This window comes from Vipera ursinii (assembly GCF_947247035.1).
Source record: "Vipera ursinii genome assembly, chromosome: 2".
Lineage (NCBI taxonomy): Eukaryota > Metazoa > Chordata > Lepidosauria > Squamata > Viperidae > Vipera > Vipera ursinii.
Window position 1 is genome coordinate 6,207,311 of NC_139513.1, and position 21,648 is coordinate 6,228,958.

The 21,648-nt window shown below is 47.1% G+C and overlaps 1 protein-coding gene and 1 long non-coding RNA gene across 4 annotated transcripts in view; both read right to left on the reverse strand.

Moving 5' to 3' along the window:
* LOC310635946 overlaps positions 1 to 21,648 on the reverse strand; it is an 871,275-nt gene that overhangs the window by 67,183 nt on the left and 782,444 nt on the right. The window lies entirely within an intron of this gene.
* Positions 6,020 to 20,844, reverse strand: LOC310635890 (uncharacterized protein). The gene is made up of 5 exons (XM_083355250.1): positions 20,718 to 20,844; positions 19,730 to 19,797; positions 17,843 to 17,969; positions 9,248 to 11,816; positions 6,020 to 6,486 (listed from the first exon to the last, which is right to left on the reverse strand). Exons 1-4 carry the CDS (start codon positions 20,815 to 20,817, stop codon positions 9,865 to 9,867), a joined length of 2,247 nt encoding a protein of 748 aa, XP_083211376.1. The 5' UTR covers positions 20,818 to 20,844; the 3' UTR covers positions 6,020 to 6,486; positions 9,248 to 9,864.

Consider the following 21,648-nt stretch of genomic DNA (forward strand, 5'->3'; position numbering starts at 1 on the left):
ATATAATATAATATAATAATATAATAATATAATATAATTAATATAATAATATAATATAATATAATATAATATAATATAATATAATATAATATAATATAACATAATATAATATAATATAATATAATATACCGTATATACTTGAGTATAAGCCGAATTTTTCAGCCCACTTTTTGGGCTGAAAAATTCCACTTCGGCTTATACTCCAGTCAACAAAAAAAACTTACCGAGGACTTGTGCGCGGCCGAGGCTTTGGTGCTTCCGGGATCGCCCGCACCTCTCCCAAGCCACCGCCGTCCGAGACCTGCCGAAGTTTGGGGAGGTTTGGGGAGGTGCGCGCGCACCTCCCCAAACTCCGCGCCTTGCCTGCCTGCTTCTTTCCGCAGCGGAAAGAAGCAGGCAGGCAGGGCGCGGAGGAACGGAGACTTGCCGACGTTTGGGGAGGTTTGGGCGCCTCCCCAAACCTCGGCAGGTCTCCGTTCCTCCGCGCAGACCTGCCGACGTTTGGGGAGGTTTGGGCGCCTCCCCAAACCTCCCCAAACCTCGGCAGGTCTCCGTTCCTCCTGCCGACCTTTGGGGAGGTTTGGGCGCCTCCCCAAACCTCGGCAGGTCTCCGTTCCTCCGCGCAGACCTGCCGACGTTTGGGAAGGTTTGGGCGCCTCCCCAAACCTCCCCAGGTCTCCGTTCCTGTTTGGGGAGGTTTGGGCGCCTCCCCAAACCTCCCCAAACCTCGGCAGGTCTCCGTTCCTGTTTGGGGAGGTTTGGGCGCCTCCCCAAACCTCCCCAAACCTCGGCAGGTCTCTGTTCCTCCGCGCAGACCTGCCGACCTTTGGGGAGGTTTGGGCGCCTCCCCAAACGTCCCCAAACCTCGGCAGGTCTCCGTTCCTCCGCGCAGACCTGCCGACCTTTGGGGAGGTTTGGGCGCCTCCCCAAACGTCCCCAAACCTCGGCAGGTCTCCGTTCCTGTTTGGGGAGCTTTGGGCGCCTCCCCAAACCTCCCCAAACCTCGGCAGGTCTCCGTTCCTCCGTGCAGACCTGCCGACCTTTGGGGATTTTTGGGCGCCTCCCCAAACCTCCCCAAACCTCGGCAGGTCTCCGTTCCTGTTTGGGGAGGTTTGGGCGCCTCCCCAAACCTCCCCAAACCTCGGCAGGTCTCCGTTCCTCCGTGCAGACCTGCCGACCTTTGGGGAGGTTTGGGCGCCTCCCCAAACCTCCCCAAACCTCGGCAGGTCTCCGTTCCTCCGCGCAGACCTGCCGACCTTTGGGGAGGTTTGGGCGCCTCCCCAAACGTCCCCAAACCTCGGCAGGTCTCCGTTCCTGTTTGGGGAGGTTTGGGCGCCTCCCCAAACCTCCCCAAACCTCGGCAGGTCTCCGTTCCTCCGCGCAGACCTGCCGACGTTTGGGGAGGTTTGGGCGCCTCCCCAAACGTCCCCAAACCTCGGCAGGTCTCCGTTCCTCCGCGCAGACCTGCCGACCTTTGGGGAGGTTTGGGCGCCTCCCCAAACGTCCCCAAACCTCGGCAGGTCTCCGTTCCTGTTTGGGGAGCTTTGGGCGCCTCCCCAAACCTCCCCAAACCTCGGCAGGTCTCCGTTCCTCCGCGCAGACCTGCCGACCTTTGGGGAGGTTTGGGCGCCTCCCCAAACCTCGGCAGGTCTCCGTTCCTGTTTGGGGAGCTTTGGGCGCCTCCCCAAACCTCCCCAAACCTCGGCAGGTCTCCGTTCCTCCGCGCAGACCTGCCGACCTTTGGGGAGGTTTGGGCGCCTCCCCAAACGTCCCCAAACCTCGGCAGGTCTCCGTTCCTGTTTGGGGAGGTTTGGGCGCCTCCCCAAACGTCCCCAAACCTCGGCAGGTCTCCGTTCCTCCGCGCAGACCTGCCGACCTTTGGGGAGGTTTGGGCGCCTCCCCAAACCTCCCCAAACCTCGGCAGGTCTCCGTTCCTGTTTGGGGAGGTTTGGGCGCCTCCCCAAACCTCCCCAAACCTCGGCAGGTCTCCGTTCCTGTTTGGGGAGGTTTGGGCGCCTCCCCAAACCTCCCCAAACCTCGGCAGGTCTCCGTTCCTCCGCGCAGACCTGCCGACCTTTGGGGAGGTTTGGGCGCCTCCCCAAACGTCCCCAAACCTCGGCAGGTCTCCGTTCCTGTTTGGGGAGGTTTGGGCGCCTCCCCAAACCTCCCCAAACCTCGGCAGGTCTCCGTTCCTCCGCGCAGACCTGCCGACGTTTGGGGAGGTTTGGGCGCCTCCCCAAACCTCCCCAAACCTCGGCAGGTCTCCGTTCCTGTTTGGGGAGGTTTGGGCGCCTCCCCAAACCTCCCCAAACCTCGGCAGGTCTCCGTTCCTCCGCGCAGACCTGCCGACCTTTGGGGAGGTTTGGGCGCCTCCCCAAACCTCCCCAAACCTCGGCAGGTCTCCGTTCTTCCTGCCGACCTTTGGGGAGGTTTGGGCGCCTCCCCAAACCTCCCCAAACCTCGGCAGGTCTGCGCGGAGGAACGGAGACCTGCCGAGGTTTGGGGAGGCGCCCAAACCTCCCCAAACAGGAACGGAGACCTGCCGAGGTTTGGGGAGGTTTGGGGAGGCGCCCAAACCTCCCCAAAGGTCGGCAGGTCTGCGCGGAGGAACGGAGACCTGCCGAGGTTTGGGGAGGCGCCCAAACCTCCCCAAAGGTCGGCAGGAGGAACGGAGACCTGCCGAGGTTTGGGGAGGTTTGGGGAGGCGCCCAAACCTCCCCAAAGGTCGGCAGGAGGAACGGAGACCTGCCGAGGTTTGGGGAGGCGCCCAAACCTCCCCAAAGGTCGGCAGGAGGAACGGAGACCTGCCGAGGTTTGGGGAGGTTTGGGGAGGCGCCCAAACCTCCCCAAAGGTCGGCAGGAGGAACGGAGACCTGCCGAGGTTTGGGGAGGTTTGGGGAGGCGCCCAAACCTCCCCAAAGGTCGGCAGGTCTGCGCGGAGGAACGGAGACCTGCCGAGGTTTGGGGAGGCGCCCAAACCTCCCCAAAGGTCGGCAGGAGGAACGGAGACCTGCCGAGGTTTGGGGAGGTTTGGGGAGGCGCCCAAACCTCCCCAAAGGTCGGCAGGAGGAACGGAGACCTGCCGAGGTTTGGGGAGGCGCCCAAACCTCCCCAAAGGTCGGCAGGAGGAACGGAGACCTGCCGAGGTTTGGGGAGGTTTGGGGAGGCGCCCAAACCTCCCCAAAGGTCGGCAGGAGGAACGGAGACCTGCCGAGGTTTGGGGAGGTTTGGGGAGGCGCCCAAACCTCCCCAAAGGTCGGCAGGAGGAACGGAGACCTGCCGAGGTTTGGGGAGGTTTGGGGAGGCGCCCAAACCTCCCCAAAGGTCGGCAGGTCTGCGCGGAGGAACGGAGACCTGCAGAGGTTTGGGGACGTTTGGGGAGGCGCCCAAACCTCCCCAAAGGTCGGCAGGAGGAACGGAGACCTGCCGAGGTTTGGGGAGGTTTGGGGAGGCGCCCAAACCTCCCCAAAGGTCGGCAGGAGGAACGGAGACCTGCCGAGGTTTGGGGAGGCGCCCAAACCTCCCCAAAGGTCGGCAGGTCTGCGCGGAGGAACGGAGACCTGCCGAGGTTTGGGGAGGTTTGGGGAGGCGCCCAAACCTCCCCAAAGGTCGGCAGGAGGAACGGAGACCTGCCGAGGTTTGGGGAGGTTTGGGGAGGCGCCCAAACCTCCCCAAAGGTCGGCAGGAGGAACGGAGACCTGCCGAGGTTTGGGGAGGTTTGGGGAGGCGCCCAAACCTCCCCAAAGGTCGGCAGGTCTGCGCGGAGGAACGGAGACCTGCAGAGGTTTGGGGAGGTTTGGGGAGGCGCCCAAACCTCCCCAAAGGTCGGCAGGAGGAACGGAGACCTGCCGAGGTTTGGGGAGGTTTGGGGAGGCGCCCAAACCTCCCCAAAGGTCGGCAGGAGGAACGGAGACCTGCCGAGGTTTGGGGAGGTTTGGGGAGGCGCCCAAACCTCCCCAAAGGTCGGCAGGAGGAACGGAGACCTGCCGACGAGCCGCGGCCACACAGGGTATTCCTGTGTATTCAGGCTTGCAAAATGGCGGATCGGCTTATACTCGAGTCAATAACTTTTTCCAGTTTTTGGGGGTGAAATTGGGGGTCTCGGCTTATACTCGAGTCGGCTTATACTCAAGTATATACGGTAATAGGTAAAGGTAAAGGTTCCCCCGCACATGCGTGCTAGTCGTTTCCAACTCTAGGGGCCGGTGCTCATCTCCGTTTCAAAGCCGAAGAGCCAGTGTTTGTCCGAGGACGTCTCCGTGGTCATGTGGCCGGCGTGACTAGACGCCAAAGGCGCATGGAACGCTGTTACCTTCCCACCGTAGTGGTCCCTATTTTTCTACTTGCATTTTTACGTGCTTTCGAACTGCTAGGTTGGCAGAAGCTGGGACGAGTAACAGGCGCTCACTCTGTTACGCGGCACTCGGGATTGGACCCGCCAAACTGCCGACCTTCTGATCGACAAGCTCAGCGTCCTAACTCACTGAGCCACCGCGTCCCATAATATTATAATATAATATAATATAATATAATATAATATAATATAATAATATAATATAATAATATAATATAATATAATATAATATAATATAATAATATAATAAATATAATATAATATAATATAAAGACGAGACGAGAAGAGTTGGAGGTCCTAGCCCAACCCCCTGCTCAGTCAGGAAACCTATTCCATTTCAGACATTCAAAACTTCCAGTGTTAGAACATTCACAACTTTTAGAGGCAAGTTGTTCCACTGGTTAATTGTTCAGTCGGGAAATTTCTTTAGTTCTAGGTTGCTTCTCCTTGATGAGTTTCCATCTGTTGCTTCTTGTCCTGCCTTCAGGTGCTTTGGAGAACAGCTTGAGCCCCCCCCTTCTTTGTGGCAGCTCCTGGGATATTGGAACACTGCTATCATGTCACCCCTAGACCTTCTCTTCATTAAACTAGACACACCCAATTCCAGCAACCATTCTCTATGTCGTAGCCTCCAGTCCCCTGATCATCTTTGCTGCTCTTCTCTGTACTTTCTAGTCTCAATGTCATTTTTACGTCGTGGTGAGCAAACCTGGATGCAGTACTCCCAGGTTTGGCCCTACACTTCACAGGATCTTGATTCTATCCCTCTGTTAATGCAACTTAGAACTGTGTTGGCTTTTTTGGCAGCTGCAGCACACTGCTGGCTCACATTTAACAGATCGTCCAACTAGGACTCCAAGGTCCCTCACAGTTACTACTATTGAGCCAGGTACCTGCTATACTGTACCTACATCTTGGAACCTATATGTGCTGAGACCCAAGAGACATGCCTTCTCTGCTACAGTGTAGAACATCCTCCCCCCGACATACTTGTTCCACTCCTTTTGATTTTTTGAAAGGCCCTCAAGATTTTGCTTATACTGCCAGGCCTTGGCAGTGGGTGGCCATTTATATCCATCCTCCGCCTATGGTTAATATTTTTGTTTTTATGAGTTACTGCTGTGGGCTTTTCGGATATTTTAACCTTTTATATTGGTTGTTTTATTTATTGTTGTGTGCTGATGTGGTGGCTCAGTGGGTTAGGACGCTGAGCTTGTTGATCAGGTCGGCAGTTTGGCGGGTTGAATCCCGAGTGCCGCGTAGCAGAGTAAGCGCCTGTTTATTACTCATCCCAGCTTCTACCCACCTAGCAGTTCGAAAGCACGTAAAAATGCAAGTAGAAAAATAGGGACCACTACGGTGGGAAGGTAACAGCGTTCCGTGCGCCTTTGGCGTCTAGTCATGCCGGCCATATGACCACGGAGACATCCTCGGACAAGCGCTGGCTCTTCGGCTTTGAAACGGAGATGAGCATCGGCCCCTAGAGTTGGAAACGACTAGCACGCATGTGCGGGGGAACCTTTACCTTTTTTATATATATATAATTAATCAATAAATAAATAAAGTTGGGGAACGTAGGAGCCCTGAAAGCCAGACTGAAGAACATCAAAGAACAATTGGGAAACAGCCACACGATAGCATTGCTTTGACTGGATGAGAAGTGACGGCAGAAAGAAAAACCTTTATTTAATGAATTATGGACAAGCATAGTCAGCGGGATCCACTCTGAATGGACGCTGCATTGCTTTCGCTCGTCCCGTGCTTCGAACAGGGTTTCTCAAAATCACTGAATTTCAACTGGCCCTTCCTGGTACAATTCAGTTCAGGGTGCTCCCTCTTCACTTTGTGGTTTCAAGTTTCCCAGTTTCATTCTTTTCACATTTCCTTGAGCATTGCCAATACCCTCACCACAACTCCATGCTCCACGACAGCGTTCTTCTTGGAGGCTCTTCCAATCTTTTTTCTTCCTTTCAGGTGTTCCCATTCGCAACATTTTTCTTTTTCTTATAGACCATTTTTGTGAATATACATTTAAGCCTCAGCAAGTAGCAGCAGTTACCAACCCAGCCAGATTTTCAGGAGCTAAGTTGGGCCAGCAGAACTTGGATCACCTGGAATATCACTGGGCCAGGCTGGAAGAAAAGAAACAATTAAAAATATGAAGCCGGTCTGGTAAAACTGCTGAGAACATAATGGATGAATTGCAAATTCGGCTTCAGTATATCAACCAGGGGCATCTGCATGGGGTCAAATTGATACCCACAATGGGACAATCAGCCCTGCCTCTTTTTTATGTGCATACATTCAAATTCCACTTATGTTGTGGTTTTGCTTTTGGGTGAAGAGATTGGCAACATAAATGGAATTAAAATAAAAATAAATAAAATAACATAAAGCAGGCATATACATAGAATGAAGGCTATTGCTAAGCACATTGGTTTGTGCTTAAAAATTGTAAGCCACCCTGAGTCTTCGGAGAAGGGCGAGATATAAATGGGATTAAAATAATTAAAAAAAATAATAATTCACTCCACACTGATCAGAAGGCATCAGCTGGCCCAGGCACACACAGTGAAAGTCAATTTATCCATTCAGTGGGGAGAATAGGAAGGGGACAGGAGGCTTGGTGTCATGCATGACTGTCTAGTACAGGGGTAGCTTTAACACACGTGGACTTCAAATCGTATAGGGCAGGGGTAGGCAACCTTGGCTCTTTTATGACTCCTGGACTTCAACTCCCAGAATTCCTGAGCCAGCATGGCACAGCTTGGAAACCTCTCCCTTTCCCCTCAGCACGGCTGGCTCAGGAATTCTGGGAGTTGAAGTCCACGAGTCATTCAGCGGCCTAGGCCAGGGGTAGGCAACCTTGGCTCTTTTATGACTCCTGGACTTCAACTCCCAGAATTCCTGAGCCAGCATGGCTCAGCTTGGATACCTCTTCCTTTCCCCTCAGCATGGCTGGCTCAGGATTCTCCCCACTGAATGGATAAATTGAGCTATGATCCTTGGAGAGGACCACGCTGAGAAGAGATGGGAAGATAATACATCCAAAAGTGGAAAAATCCCAAAATAGAAAAGAGCCTGTATAAAAAAAAATGGGGAGAGAAGTCCACATCAGAACTGGTAAATAGCCAGAAGATAGGACAGGACAGGACAGAATAGAATAGAATAGGAATAACAAGAGTTGGAAGGGACCTTGAGAGGTCTTCTAGTCCAACCCCCTGCTCAGGCAGGAAACCCTATAACAATTAACCAGTGGAACAACCTGCCTCCAGAGGTGGTGAATGCTACAACACTGGAGGTTTTTTAAGAAGAGACTGGACAGCCATTTGCCTGAAATGGTATAGGGTTTCCTGCCTGAGCAGGGGGTTGGACTAGATGACCTCCAAGGTCCCTTTCTTCTTCTTCTTCTTCTTCTTCTTCTTCTTCTTCTTCTTCTTCTTCTTCTTCTTCTTCTTCTTCTTCTTCTTCTTCTTCTTCTTCTTCTTCTTCTTCTTCTTCTTCTTCTTCTTCTTCTTCTTCTTGACAAGTGATTGTCCAATCTCTTAAAAATGTCCAGTGTTGGAGCATTCACAACTTCTAAAAGCAAGTTGTTCCATTGATGAACAGATAGATAGATGATAGATAATGATATAGATGCTTTATTATCAGTTTAAATGTACACTAGTCAGCATACATTAAATGTTGTTGCACTCAGCTCTGCATCTCCAATCTACATTACATAAACATGACAAAAAATATGCAAATACCCACATTTATGACACAGAGAAACAACACAAGAGAAGTGGCAGAATCAGATTTACTCCCCACTCAGGAGTATCATAGGGGAAGTGAAGATCATCCAGGAAGCTACGGAGCCCCAGGAAAAAGGGGAGGGGGACCTTGGAAAGGCCTGTAACTCTGAAAAGTGCCAGAGGATGTGTACTGAGCACAATGCAGTTGCGCTCAAGGAAGAAAAAGGTGACAAAACAGCCAAGCAAGCCCAGCGGTCTCCCAGGTGGCGGCAGAATCCTAGCAATGGACGAGGGGGGACCCAACAGGCACTGAAGGAGATATGATAGGTGCAGAATCAAAATCACGTGAAGTTTTAGTACTGCTTTATAAAGCCTTAGTAAGGCCACACTTGGAATACTGCATCCAGTTTTGGTCACCCCACTACAAAAAAGATGTTGAGACTTTGGGAAAAGTACAAAGAGGGCCCAGAGACTAAAACATACGAAGAACGGTTGGAGGAACTGGGATTGGCTAGTCTAGAGAAGAGAAGGACTAGGGAGGGACATGATACCAGTGTTCTGGTATTTGAGGGGCTGCCACAAAGAAGAGGGGGTCCACTTATTCTCCAGAGCACCAGAGGGCAGGACAAGGAACAATGGATGGAGACTAATCAAGGAGAGAAGCAACCTGGAATTAATGAGAAACTTCCTAGCATCGAGGACAATTAATCAGTGGAACGGCTTGCCTTCAGAAGCTGTGGGTGCCCCATCACTGGAGGTTCTTAAGAAGAGACTGGACAGTCACTGGTCTGAAATGGTATAGGGCAGGGGTCTTCAAACTTGGCCCTTTTATGACATGTGGACTTCAACTCCCAGAATTCCTCAGCCAGGCACGCTGGTTGAAGAATTCTGGGAGTTGAAGTCCACAAGTCATAAAAGGGCCAAGTTTGAAGACCCCTGGTATAGGGTATCCTGCTTGACCTCCAAGGTCCCTTCCAGCTCTATTCTGATTCCGATTCATTTGAGATGGCCAAGAATACTCCAGAAGCGGAATTCTACAGAGAACTGGAAGACCCTAGCATTGTCCAGAGGGATGGCATGGAAGACAGAAACTGGATTTATAGTGGAACGTTAAGAAGATCTACTTTTCCCATTGCCATTTACCCACAGGTGCACTTACCTCAGAAATGACGGACCCTGAGGCAGCCACCTTCTTTCATTAATCAGAAAAAAATCTGTGTGTGTGTGTGTGAAATTGGCAATGATTCCGATTCATTTTCAAGTAACGAAAAGGAGGCTTCCATCTTGAAGAAGTTTCAGCCATACCTACTCTTTCCGTGTTCATTTACAGTTTTCTCCTCCTGAGGGGAACCACTTGGCAATCTACGATGATATATTTTGTTCCAAGTTTCTTGGCCATATTCTTCGATATACGTTTTCTCCTAAACGAATCAGCTCTTTCTACACACCGCACACTTAAACTCCATGTAGCTTATTTGAATTCATGTATTTATCTTTATGCGAGTTTGCTCCTGTAATTTCTCTTAGAAACAGAAGCCAGAGTTGGTATTGACAGTGTCTCTGCAATTCCAGCATTCCTCACAAAATAAAACCTCTTCTTGGAAATAGGAGCAATGCCCTTTTTTCCATGCTTCAGGTATTTCTACGTGGATTCCTTTAGGTCTGATAAGGCTACTCTTCCAACTGAACAATATTTCATAATGCAATACACAATTTCTATTGTTCATTTCTGAGACAAAAAAATATCTAACACCACTTGGGATTAAAGCTCTGAGATTATGATTTTCCTCTTTTATGGATTAGTTCATGTTGAGAAAGGTGGTTTGTCTGATTGAAGCTTTTCCCACAGTCTGCACATTTGTACGGCTTCTCTCCCGTGTGAATTCTTTTGTGTTTGATAAGGTTCGCGTTCTGAGTGAAGCCCTTTCCACACTCCTGGCATTTATAGGGTTTTTCTCCTGTGTGGATCCTTTTGTGGCAAATAAAGTTACTGTCCTTGCGGAAACTCTTTCCACACTCTGGACATTTATGTGGTTTCTCCCCCGTGTGGATTCTTACGTGGACTCTAAGGTTTGAACGCCCACTGAACTTCTTTCCACAAATCAAGCATGTATATGGTTTTTCCCCAGTGTGAGTTCGTTGATGATATCGGAGGACAAAATTATAAGAAAATCTCTTTCCGCACTCCATGCATTGATAAGGCTTCTCTCCTGTGTGTTTTCGTTTGTGAGATGTAAGACGGCTGCTTTTATTAAAACCTTTTCCGCACTCCGGACATTTATATGGTTTCTCCCCTGTGTGGATCCTTTTATGGCAAATAAAATAGCTGCTGCAACTGAAACTCTTCCCACACTCCTTGCACATGTATGGTTTCTCCCCCGTGTGAATTCTTTTATGTTGCAAAAGCTTATAGTTCTTACCGAACCCTTTCCCGCACTCAGTGCATTGGTACGGATTCTCTCCTGTGTGAATTCTTTTATGTTGCAAAAGGCTACTGTTCTGGCTGAAATCTTTTCCACATTCCATGCACTTGTATGGTTTTTCTCCCATGTGAATCCTTTTATGGCACATAAAATGACCGCTCTGGTTGAAGCTTTTTCCACATTCCAGGCACGTATATGGTTTTTCCCCCGTGTGCATTCTTCTATGTTGCAAAAGGCTGCTTTTCTGACGGAAGCTCTTTCCACACTCGGGGCACTGATACGGCTTCTCTCCTGTGTGAATTCTTTTATGTCGCAAAAGGCTACTGTTTTGACTGAAGCTCTTTCCGCACTCCAGGCATCGGTATGGTTTTTCTCCTGTGTGGATTCTTTTATGGCAAACAAGGACACTCTTGTCACGGAAGCTTTTTCCACATTCCAAACATACATACGGTTTCTCCTCCGTGTGTCTTCTGACGTGTATCATAAGGTTGGAACTCCCACTAAATTTCTTTCCACAATGCAGGCAGCTATACGGTTTCTCCCCCGTGTGAGTTCGTTGATGCCTTGTAAGTTGACCGCTTTGATTGAATTTTCTTCCACACACTAGGCATACATAAGGTTTCTCCCCTGTGTGAATCCTTTCATGTATGATAAGCTTACGCCTCTCAGTGAAAATCTTTCCACACTCCCGACATTTATAGGTTTTCTCCCCTGTGTGGATCCTTTCATGTATGGTAAGTTTACCTTTCTGGGTAAATGTCTTTTCACACTGCAGGCATTTATAAGGTTTCTCTCTTGAGGGATTTTTTGGGGGTAAAATAAGCAATTGTTTCCGGTTAAATTCCTTTCCACACTCATATGGTTTCTCATTTTCATGGGAAATAAGGTGACTGTTCAAGCTGAAATTTTCCCCACAATTTATAAATATGTATGGCGTCTCTTTGATATATGATGGGTTATGTAGAGCAAGAGAGGAGATATGATCGAAACTCTGCCTGTCCTGTTCGTATTCACATTCCTCCTCTTTATTCTGCGCTGTACAATGTTTACTGAAATCAGATTTCTCTCTGTCTCTTTTGGCACCTCTGAGAAATTTCCCCGCTTCTCGTTGGGGAATTTGCTGGATTGGGAGGTCACGGGTTTCACTGCGACCCGAAGGAGACATTTTGTTTCCTTCATTCATTAGGCAACTTTTTGTACTCCTTTGTGATGGTCCTCGATTTCCAAGCATGTCTTCTTCAGATTTTATCATTTGGAATACCACCGTGCTAGGCTTCATGTTATTCTGCTGCTCCTGCCCACAAGCTAATTTGAAAAAAAGAAAAGAAAAAGAAGAAAAGTCAATCATTACTTTCATCCTAGAAAAATGGTGCACCAGTGATTTCCACATATCCAAGATTTTGCTAGGTTCCTCTTTGTATGGTTCTCTTAAATATAAGGCTATTTGTTCAGCCGTCAAAGTTACAGCGGCAAGGAACAAACAGTAGTTATCCCCAGCCTCCAAGGTGACACCTGTTGCAATGCTCCTGTGATCATGTAAACAAAATGTGGACCCATCAGTGACAACTACAGGGGTGCTTCAACTCCCCTTCCCTGATTATCTCTACAATTGGCCAGCCACCATTTTGCCACCACGATTCATGATCATCAATGGATCATGATCATGATTTATCACTTCCTGTTTATATTTACACTGAGAGCTTATGCCCCGGAGACAAATTCCTTGTGTGTCCAATACCACTTGGCCAATAAAGAATTCTATTCAAACTCCTCTTGTTCTACCACTTTGCTGGCCTACCCTCTGCTCTCCTTACTTACCACCCTGCCCCTACCCTCATCCTTCTGGCCTTGCCACTCTTATCCTTGCTGGCCCTGTTGCCCGTTGGCTGATCTTCACCGTCTTCCTCCGGAGGATGATGAGGCATGCCTGGCCTGGCCCTAGTGAGGCAGCAGGCCTTCTTCCCAAGGGCTTTCATATCGTTCTTCAAATAATATGGGCTGTTTGGAAGGCTTCTGAGGCCTTCCAAAATTTACCTCACAAGAAGGTCAAACCATACATTCTTCAAATTACACGGGCTGTTTTTTTTCTCTCTCTCTCTCTTGGAAGGCCTTGGGGCCAGCAAGGGCAGTGTGGCAAAGGGTGATTTGACTATGACAGTGGAGAAACTAAAACCTCCCCTCCAATCAGATCATTTTGCCACTGCTCAGCCAAAAAAAAACAACAGGTCAGGCAAGTGACAAATATTATGCATTGGAGAAGCAGGATGGACCCTTGGCTGTCGTGGTAGCCATGATCTCCTGAGCTGAGTCTAATTTGCCTTCTGTGGGTGTAACCTCTTCATCCAATCCCTTGACACTTATCCAAGCAAATGCATTTTTCAGGAATATCCTACACTGTATAGTCACACGCTGGCCGAAATTCATGAGGGCGTTTCAGGTAACAGGGAAACGGACATCTGATAAATCCCTGCCCTATCTTTCCCAGAGTGAAGTTTACCCACAAGCGTCAAGAACTCTCTGAAAATACAATGTATGAAATACAAACTGAAATTTTGAGTATTTCCGGCAAGGATAAGAACTTTTTAACGTGCAGAAGGAATGACCTTGAGGAACAAGAGGAAGCACTATCCCCAAGACAACAGTTAGATAAAAGTAACCTGACTTCAGGGCAGAAGCATAAGCTGAGAAATTGTCTCAGAAAAATACCTTCCTAGTTCTCTCAAAGAGAAAGGGAGGGAGGGAGGAATGCATTTGGGCTTGTCAGATGCTGTTACTGTAATTTTATAATAAAAGTACTCTGCCAGAAATTATCCAGAACCGAAGACAAGATACAGAAGGATGAAAGAAACAATGCAGTCTGCAAAATCAACTGTAACCACTGCAACCAATTCTACGTGGGACAAACATCACGTCGATTAAAAACCAGGATCCACGAACACCGGCTGGCAGTCAAACGCCACGATCCCAAATCCTTCATCTCTAACCACACCGACACCAAACAGCACCAGTTTGATTGGAGCCACACAAAAATCATCGACCACACTACCACCCGCCACACTTGTGAGTTCATCGAAGCCTGGCACTCCACAAGCCATTCCATCAACAGACACATTGACCCACAGCCATCCTAGAAACCCCTCAGAATCTGAATCAATCACACAGCCAATCAGAGACAGCACCGAACCCCAACCAATCCACGCAAGTCACCCCCTCCCACCACTTCACCTCCGAATGATTCTAAGCTGATGTAAACCCCCCATACTAGCCTCTCACTGATGACTCACACCTGACCCATCCCATCACAGACCCTCACTTGACACACCCTCACCTGAAGCCCTTATAAACAGAAGTTAGAATAACCGAGTTGGAAGGGATCCTGTAGGTCATCTAGTCCAACCCAAGAACACTGACCTCCCCTAAACTCTGCTGGAGATGTTACCTAGCCTGGTAACGAAACGTTCAGAAATCAACCCACATGCTCGGAGAACGAATCTTCACCCTCATACTACACCCAAGCTACAGATATTTGCCACTATTGCAAATAAAAGTAGTATTGTCATGCATGACTTTGACTTCCTAGTCTGGTCTACATTGACAGTCCATTATTCCCTTTCTAGAGAGAGAGAAGAACTTGCTTTGGCTTCTAGAGGTGGCCTCTGATACTCAGGGCATGAAAATTGGAGCGGCTCATCTGCCCTTCATTCCTATGTGTCAGAGCACGCACAGTATTATTGCGCTGAGGTAACCCAGCAGTAAATACAGTAAACAGTGGCTTGTATTAAATGGTGGTTTATATTATACTATCTACAAATATACACAAGGAACAAAATACACACACATGGTAATACAGCAAACTCCAAAACACAGCAGTTACAGCAGGAGACGGATGAGAAAGAGAACACAACAGCAAAAAAACCTTCCCTTTTATACTCAGGCTCTTAAAGGGATACAGATGCCTGCTGAGTCATTCCTATCACTGCATCACCCACCTTACATCAGCTGGTTAGCCTTTAAATCAAGGGTCTTCCAACTTGGCCCTTTTATGACTTGTGGATTTCAACTCCCAGAATTGGGAGTTGAAATCCACAAGTCATAAAAGGGCCAAGTTGGAAGACCCCTGCTTTAAACCATTATCCTGACACTATGGTCCAGACTCAGATTTCTCTGGGTAAATACTGTGTTTCCCCCAAATTAAGACGTGTCAATCCAGAGCTCAATTCTTGCCCGGAGACGCCTTTCCTGAAGGCCTCTGAGGGTGAAATGGAGGCTGGGGGTGACGAGCACAAGTGGCGGTGAGCCGACACAGACATGGGCCGGCAAGGCAGGTGTTGGGGCATGTGAGGCCTGGCTGCAATGGTAAGCAGGTACAGAGTGTGTGGGGCAGCTCCACTTTCCCGCATCCCTGCCCTAGCCTGATCTTTAGGCCTGCGCCCCGCCCGAAAACTAGAGCTTATTTTGGGGGGGGTAGGTGTCAGAACCCATTTATTCGGGGGGGGGGTTTGATTTCTTTATTCTATGTTCCTGTGGGTTCTGCCATACTCCTGGGGGGAGGAGGGAAAGCTATGGGCGCCACAATGTATTCTCTCTGCTTTCCTCTACCTCCTTGTTCTTTGATCTATTTCCCTTGCTGTCAGCCTGGGGTGAGAATGGACCGTACCTCCAGCCATCTACCTTATCTCTAGCAGCGGAAGAAGAGGCATGAAGACCTAACAGCCTAACAACCTTGGGAAACACGTCTTATCAACCCTGTTCCCACAGCAGGTTCACACCTGGAGATTGGCTCATTTGAACTGTCCGGGTGGACTATTGGGGTGGGGGTTAGCCAGTTACTCTTTTACCCTATTGATTTGTGCAGGAAACCCTCAGATGCTGCCTTCTATGCCTGCTGTCAACTTCTCCTAATAAAAGTTCCTTTTGGAGTGAAGCTGTTCCAGGAGTTCTGCTTTCTTGGGAAGAGGGATTGAGGCAGGTCCTTACAGTAGGGCTTATATTAGGCCCATCCCCCCAAAAAATCAAGCTAGGTCTTATTTTGGGGGTAGACCTTATTTTCAGGAAAGGGAGGCCCGAGTGCAGATGGGGGAGGTGATGTAACGGGCAGAAGAAATGACTTTGAAAGACAAGAGGGAGAGCCATTTGGGATAAAGGTCAGAGAAAAGAAACATGAGTCCCAAACAGAACTAACGTGAGAAAACCTCTCAGACAAGACTCTCACTATTCTCAAGGATGCGGGGGGGCGGGGGGCGGGCAGGAAAGTATATTCAGACTTGCAAGATTCTGTCACTACCGGTATACCAATTTTAGCCTGTGTGACATTTGTTTCTTAGGCTGGTGTCCCTTGAACTGGGCAGAGGCGAATCAGAAGAACCTCAAGTTCCTTTCCAACATGATGATCCTCTGATAAATACAGTCATGCTCAAAATTGTTGGCACCCCAGAAATTTTTCCAGAAAATCAAGTATTTCTCACAGAAAAGTATTGCAGGAAGACATGTTTTGCTATACACAGGTTTATTCCCTTTGTGTGTATTGGAACACAACAAAAAAAGGGAGGAAAAAAAGCAAATTTTACATAATGTCAAACAAAACTCCAAAAATGGGCCGGACAAAATTATTGGCACCCTTTCAAAATTGTGGGTAAATAAAATTGTTTCAAGCATGTGATGCTCCTTTAAACTCCCCTTGGGCAAGTAACAGGTGTGGGCAATATAAAAATCACACCTGAAAGCAGATAAAAAGGAGAGAAGTTCAATTAGTCTTTGCATTGTGTGTCTGTGTGTGCCACACTAAGCATGGACAACAGAAAGAGGAGAAGAGAACTGTCTGAGGACTTGAGAACCAAAATTGTGGACAAATATCAACAATCTCAAGGTTACAAGTCCATCTCCAGAGATCTAGATTTGCCTTTGTCCACAGTGCGCAACATTATCAAGAAGTTTGCAACCCATGGCACTGTAGCAAATCTCCCTGGTCGTGGACAGAAGAGAAAAATTGATGAAAGGTTGCAACGCAGGATAGTCCGGATGGTGGATAAGCAGCCCCAAACAAGTTCCAAAGGAATGCAAGCTGTCCTGCAGGCTCAGGGAGCATCAGTGTCAGCACAAACTATCCGTCGACATTTAAATGAAATGAAACGCTATGGCAGGAGACCCAGGAGGACCCCACACAGAGACATAAAAAAGCAAGATTAGAGTTTGCTAAAATGTACTTGAGTAAGCCAAAATCCTTCTGGGAAAACGTCTTGTGGACAGATGAGACCAACATAGAGCTTTTTGGTAAAGCACATCATTCTACTGTATACCGAAAATGAAATGAGGCCTACAAAGAAAAGAACACAGTACCTACAGTGAAATGTGGTGGAGGTTCAATGATGTTTTGGGGTTGTTTTGCTGCCTCTGGCACTGGGTGCCTTGAATGTGTGCAAGGGATCATGAAATCTGAGGATTACCAAAGGATTTTGGGTCGCACTGTAGAGCCCAGTGTCAGAAAGCTGGGTTTGCGTCCAAGATCTTGGGTCTTCCAGCAGGACAATGACCCCAAACATACGTCAAAAAGCATCCAGAAATGGATGGCAAGAAAGTGCTGGAGAGTTCTGAAGTGGCCAGCAATGAGTCCAGATCTGAATCCCATTGAACACCTGTGGAGAGATCTTAAAATTGCTGTTGGGAAAAGGCGCCCTTCCAATAAGAGAGACCTGGAGCAGTTTGCAAAGGAAGAGTGGTCCAAAATTCCGGGTGAGAGGTGTAAGAAGCTTATTGATGGTTATAGGAAGCAACTGATTTCAGTTATTTTTTCCAAAGAGTGTGCAACCAAATATTAAGTTAAGGGTGCCAAGAATTTTGTCCGGCCCATTTTTGGAGTTTTGTTTGACATTATGTCCAATTTGCTTTTTTTCCTCCCTTTTTTGTTGTGTTCTAATACATACAAAGGGAATAAACCTGTGTATAGCAAAACATGTGTTCCTGCAATACTTTTCTGTGAGAAATACTTGATTTTCTGGAAAAATTTCTGGGGTGCCAACAATTTTGAGCATGACTGTAAGTAAACTTTAAGATGAGAATAAAAGCTCAGTTGAGAAAGAATCCTGTGAAGCATAAAAAAAACACACAGCAGCACACTGCTGGCTCATATTGAAGTGATTGTCCACTAGGACTCCGAGATCCCTCTCACAGTTACTACTATCGAGCAAGGTACCACCTATACTATACCTGTGCATTTGATTTTTCCTGCCTAAATGCAGAACCTTACTTTTTTCACAATTGAATTTCATTTTGTTAGATAGTGCCATGTTCGACTTCCCACAATTAGCTAAACCCAGAGCAAAACGGGTCCTTACCGAGAATGGCCACATTCCTAGAATTCTCCAGCATGACATCCACATATAAAGCTCTCTGGCTAGGATCCAGCAGCCTCCATTCTTCCTCTGTGAAATACACAGCCACCTCCTCAAAGGACACTGAACCCTGAAAGTCATAGAAAATGTTCCTCAGCAGAAGCCTCTCTCCCAAATTACATTATCCTAAAAATGAGCTTCAGAAGAGAGAAAAATGCTCCTTTTCTGACACAGTGTACTGCTAGATAGTTCTCTCTCTCCTCAGCAGTTACCTGTTTGATTAGAATTTCTTTCTTCCACCATTCATCTCAGATAAACCAGTTTGTCGCATCTCCTTGTGTGTCAAAACTTTCATTCCCCCACCCGACGAACTGCCATTTTGATAGAAAAAAATCCATACCTCACATATATAAAACTTTTAACTGGATCTACTTCGACATGTGCCCTAATATAACTGCTCTGATTTGTTTAACGGGTTGTCAGTCAGCCTATTAATGTTTTAATGGAACTTAACCATTTTTTAAAAAACAATTTTTACTAGATATTTCCTCATTTTACACACACCTCAGATACAAAGGATTTACAGGAAGTCCTCAACTTACGACCACAATTGAGCCCAAAATTTATGTTGCTAAGTGAGAAATTTGTTGAGTGAGTTTTGGCCCATTTTACGACTTTTCTTGCCACATTTGTCAAGTGAAACACTGCAGTTGTTAAATTAGTCACACAGTTGTTGAGTGAATCTGGCTTCCCCATTGACTTTGCTTGCCAGAAGGTTTTAAAAGGTGAAATCACATGATCCCAGGATAATGCAACTGTCATAAATATGAACCAGTTGCTGAGCATCTGAATTTTGATCATGTGACCATAGGGATGCTGCAACGGTCATAAGTGTGAAAAACGGTCGTAAGTCACTTTTTCAATGCCGTTGTAACTTTGAACAATCACTAAAAGAACTGTTAAATGACAAGGACTATCTGTATTTTAAATAAATTAATGTAATCTACTGCAGGTTCAAGAAACTTGATTCCTTAAAAGATAGTAGATATTAAGGGAAAAAGGGAGGAAATATTTGATGTTGTAACTTGAGATCTGTACTAAAGATTTTTGTATGTTATTGAATTGTTGATTAACTCATCCACCACGTTGCTTTTTAAATACCTAAATGTAAAATTAGAAAATTAATAAAATGTTATTTTTTTTAAAAAAAAAAAGATAAAATGAGAGAGGGGGCATGTGCCTTCAGACTTTGCAAGATTTTGCTACTATAACCCTGCAGAGAAAGTAGTACTATTACCTTCTATATCTTTGCTTTCAAATTTGGTCTATCTTGGAGGGCTGCCGCTTCTGTGGGTTGTGCTTAAGCAGTCACCTTGAAATGGAGATTCTTTGTCATCCAAGCCATGGTTGTCCCAAAAGTGCTTTTCCCATGATGCAACTGGGCTTTCTTTTTTCTCTTTGAAGACATTTCACTTCTCATCCAAGAAGCTTCTTCAGCTCTGACTGGATGATGGGGAAATGGGAGGATTTATATTCCTTGCAGACAGCTGGTCACTTGCCTTCTTTCGGAGAGTCGTTGAGGCCACTTGGAGGTTTGTCTGGGTGCTCAGATTCACCTGAGTAGCGCAAATGGGTGTGGAGCCTAAATCCTTCCATTCCCCACCATCCAGTCAGACCTGAAGAAGCTTCTTGGATGAGAAGCAAAACGTCTTCAAAGAGGAAAAAAAAGGAAGCGCAGTTGCCTCACGAGAAAGCACCTTTGGGACATCTTGAGAAGAGGAATCAAGCTAAATTTTAATCTCAACACTTGACCTCCTTAATAACCTTTGTGTGGACTCTCACGGGACAAATCCCCCACCCTGATTTTCCTGCCCTAGTGAGGCTCCCTACCTGAGCTGTTGCGGTTCCACCACACAAAGGAGATATTTCAGTGGCTTCCATCAACAATCTTGGGTTCCCTGTGATCAAGATAAAAGGAGATGGATAAAGAATAGCAACAGCACTAGGACTTAAGACTTATATACCGCTTCATGGTGCTTTACAGCATTCTCTGAGCGGTTTAAAGAGTCAGCCTGTTGCCTCCGACAATCTGGGTCCTAATTTTACCCAGGCTAAAATTAGGATAAGTCAACCTTCAGCCAGTCAGGATTGAACTCCTGGCAGCAGACAAATGATAATAATAAAAATAATAAAAATAAAATTAATAATAATAATAATAATAATAATAATAATAATAATAATAATAATAAGAAGAAGAAGAAGAAGAAGAAGAAGAAGAAGAAGAAGAAGAAGTAGTTGGAAGGGATCTTGCAGGTCATCTAGTCCAACCCCCTGCTCAGGCAGGAAACCCTATACCATTTCGGACAAATGGCTGTCCAGTTGAGTCTTCAATACTGCATCCTAACCACTGTGCCCCCAACAATCTGGGTCCTAATTTTACCCAGGCTAAAATTAGGATAAGTCAACCATTCAGGATTGAACTCCTGGCAGCAGACAGATGATGATGATGATGATGATAATAATGATAATGATAATAATAATAATAATAATAATAATAATAATAATAATAATAATAATAATAATAATAATAATAAGAAGAAGAAGAAGAAGTAGTTGGAAGTGACCTTGGAGGTCATCTAGTCCAACCCCCTGCTCAGGCAGGAAACCCTATACCATTTCGGACAAATGGCTGTCCAGCTGAGTCTTCAATACTGCATCCTAACCACTGTGCCACCACAGCTCCTTATTTGGAAGATCTGTAACTTGGGAGAGCCAGCTATTGGAAAGCACTATAAATTAAAGCCAGGATTATGTGTACAAGAAACACAAGAATAAAATGACTTCAGGTTCATGCCTTTAGAAGTAACCTTTCACCTACCTGGCAACAAGACTCGAGTTGGATCCTGCTCTGAGAAGCCCAACAGTTGCTCCACAGAGAGATCTCCTCCACCTTCAGGAGGTATCGTGGCCATCTTCATCAACTGCCCCTGCGACTTAAAATACAACCAGGCTCAAAGAAGAACGAAAGTTAAAAAAATTGAACACGGGAACGAGGGGATCATTTTGTGTCTCCAAAATTGGACCGTGTTATATCCATAGATGGGAGATGCAAATTCCCCTGGGATTCCACTTCTTCCTGTGGAATTGTTTGGATGGGGAAACATCACTCTAGGACCAACAGTGGAAGGAAACCAAAGTCTCTTCTACTGTCACGACCTGCATTTGTGTCTCCAAAGCTGGACTGTGTCATCACCATAGTTGGAGACGCAAATTCCCTCTGGATTCCCTTCTCCATTCTATGGAATAACCTGGGTGGGGAACCAGAAGTCTGGGACTGAAAGGGGAGGGGAAAATCAAGATCGGTCCTCTATTGATGCACTGGAGCAGGGCGAGGCAAAATGGCCGTTCCTCCCAGGAGGGGATCCTCCCAGAAAGAGAAGTCAGTTAAAGGAAACCAGATCCCCTTGGGATCTTTCCTCCCAGGAGGAGATCCTCCCTCCCAGGAGGAGATCCTTCCAGAAAGATAAGGCAGTTAAAGGAAAACATGTCCCCAGGGGATCCTTCCTCCCAGGAGCAGACCCTCTTGGAAGAACAAGGCAATTAAAGCAAACCATGTCCCCAGGGGATCCTTCCTCCCAGGAGGAGATCCTCCCTCCCAGGAGATCCTTCCAGAAAGATAAGGCAGTTAAAGGAAACCAGATCCCCTTGGGATCTTTCCTCCCAGGAGGAGATCCTCCCTCCCAGGAGGAGATCCTTCCAGAAAGATAAGGCAGTTAAAGGAAAACATGTCCCCAGGGGATCCTTCCTCC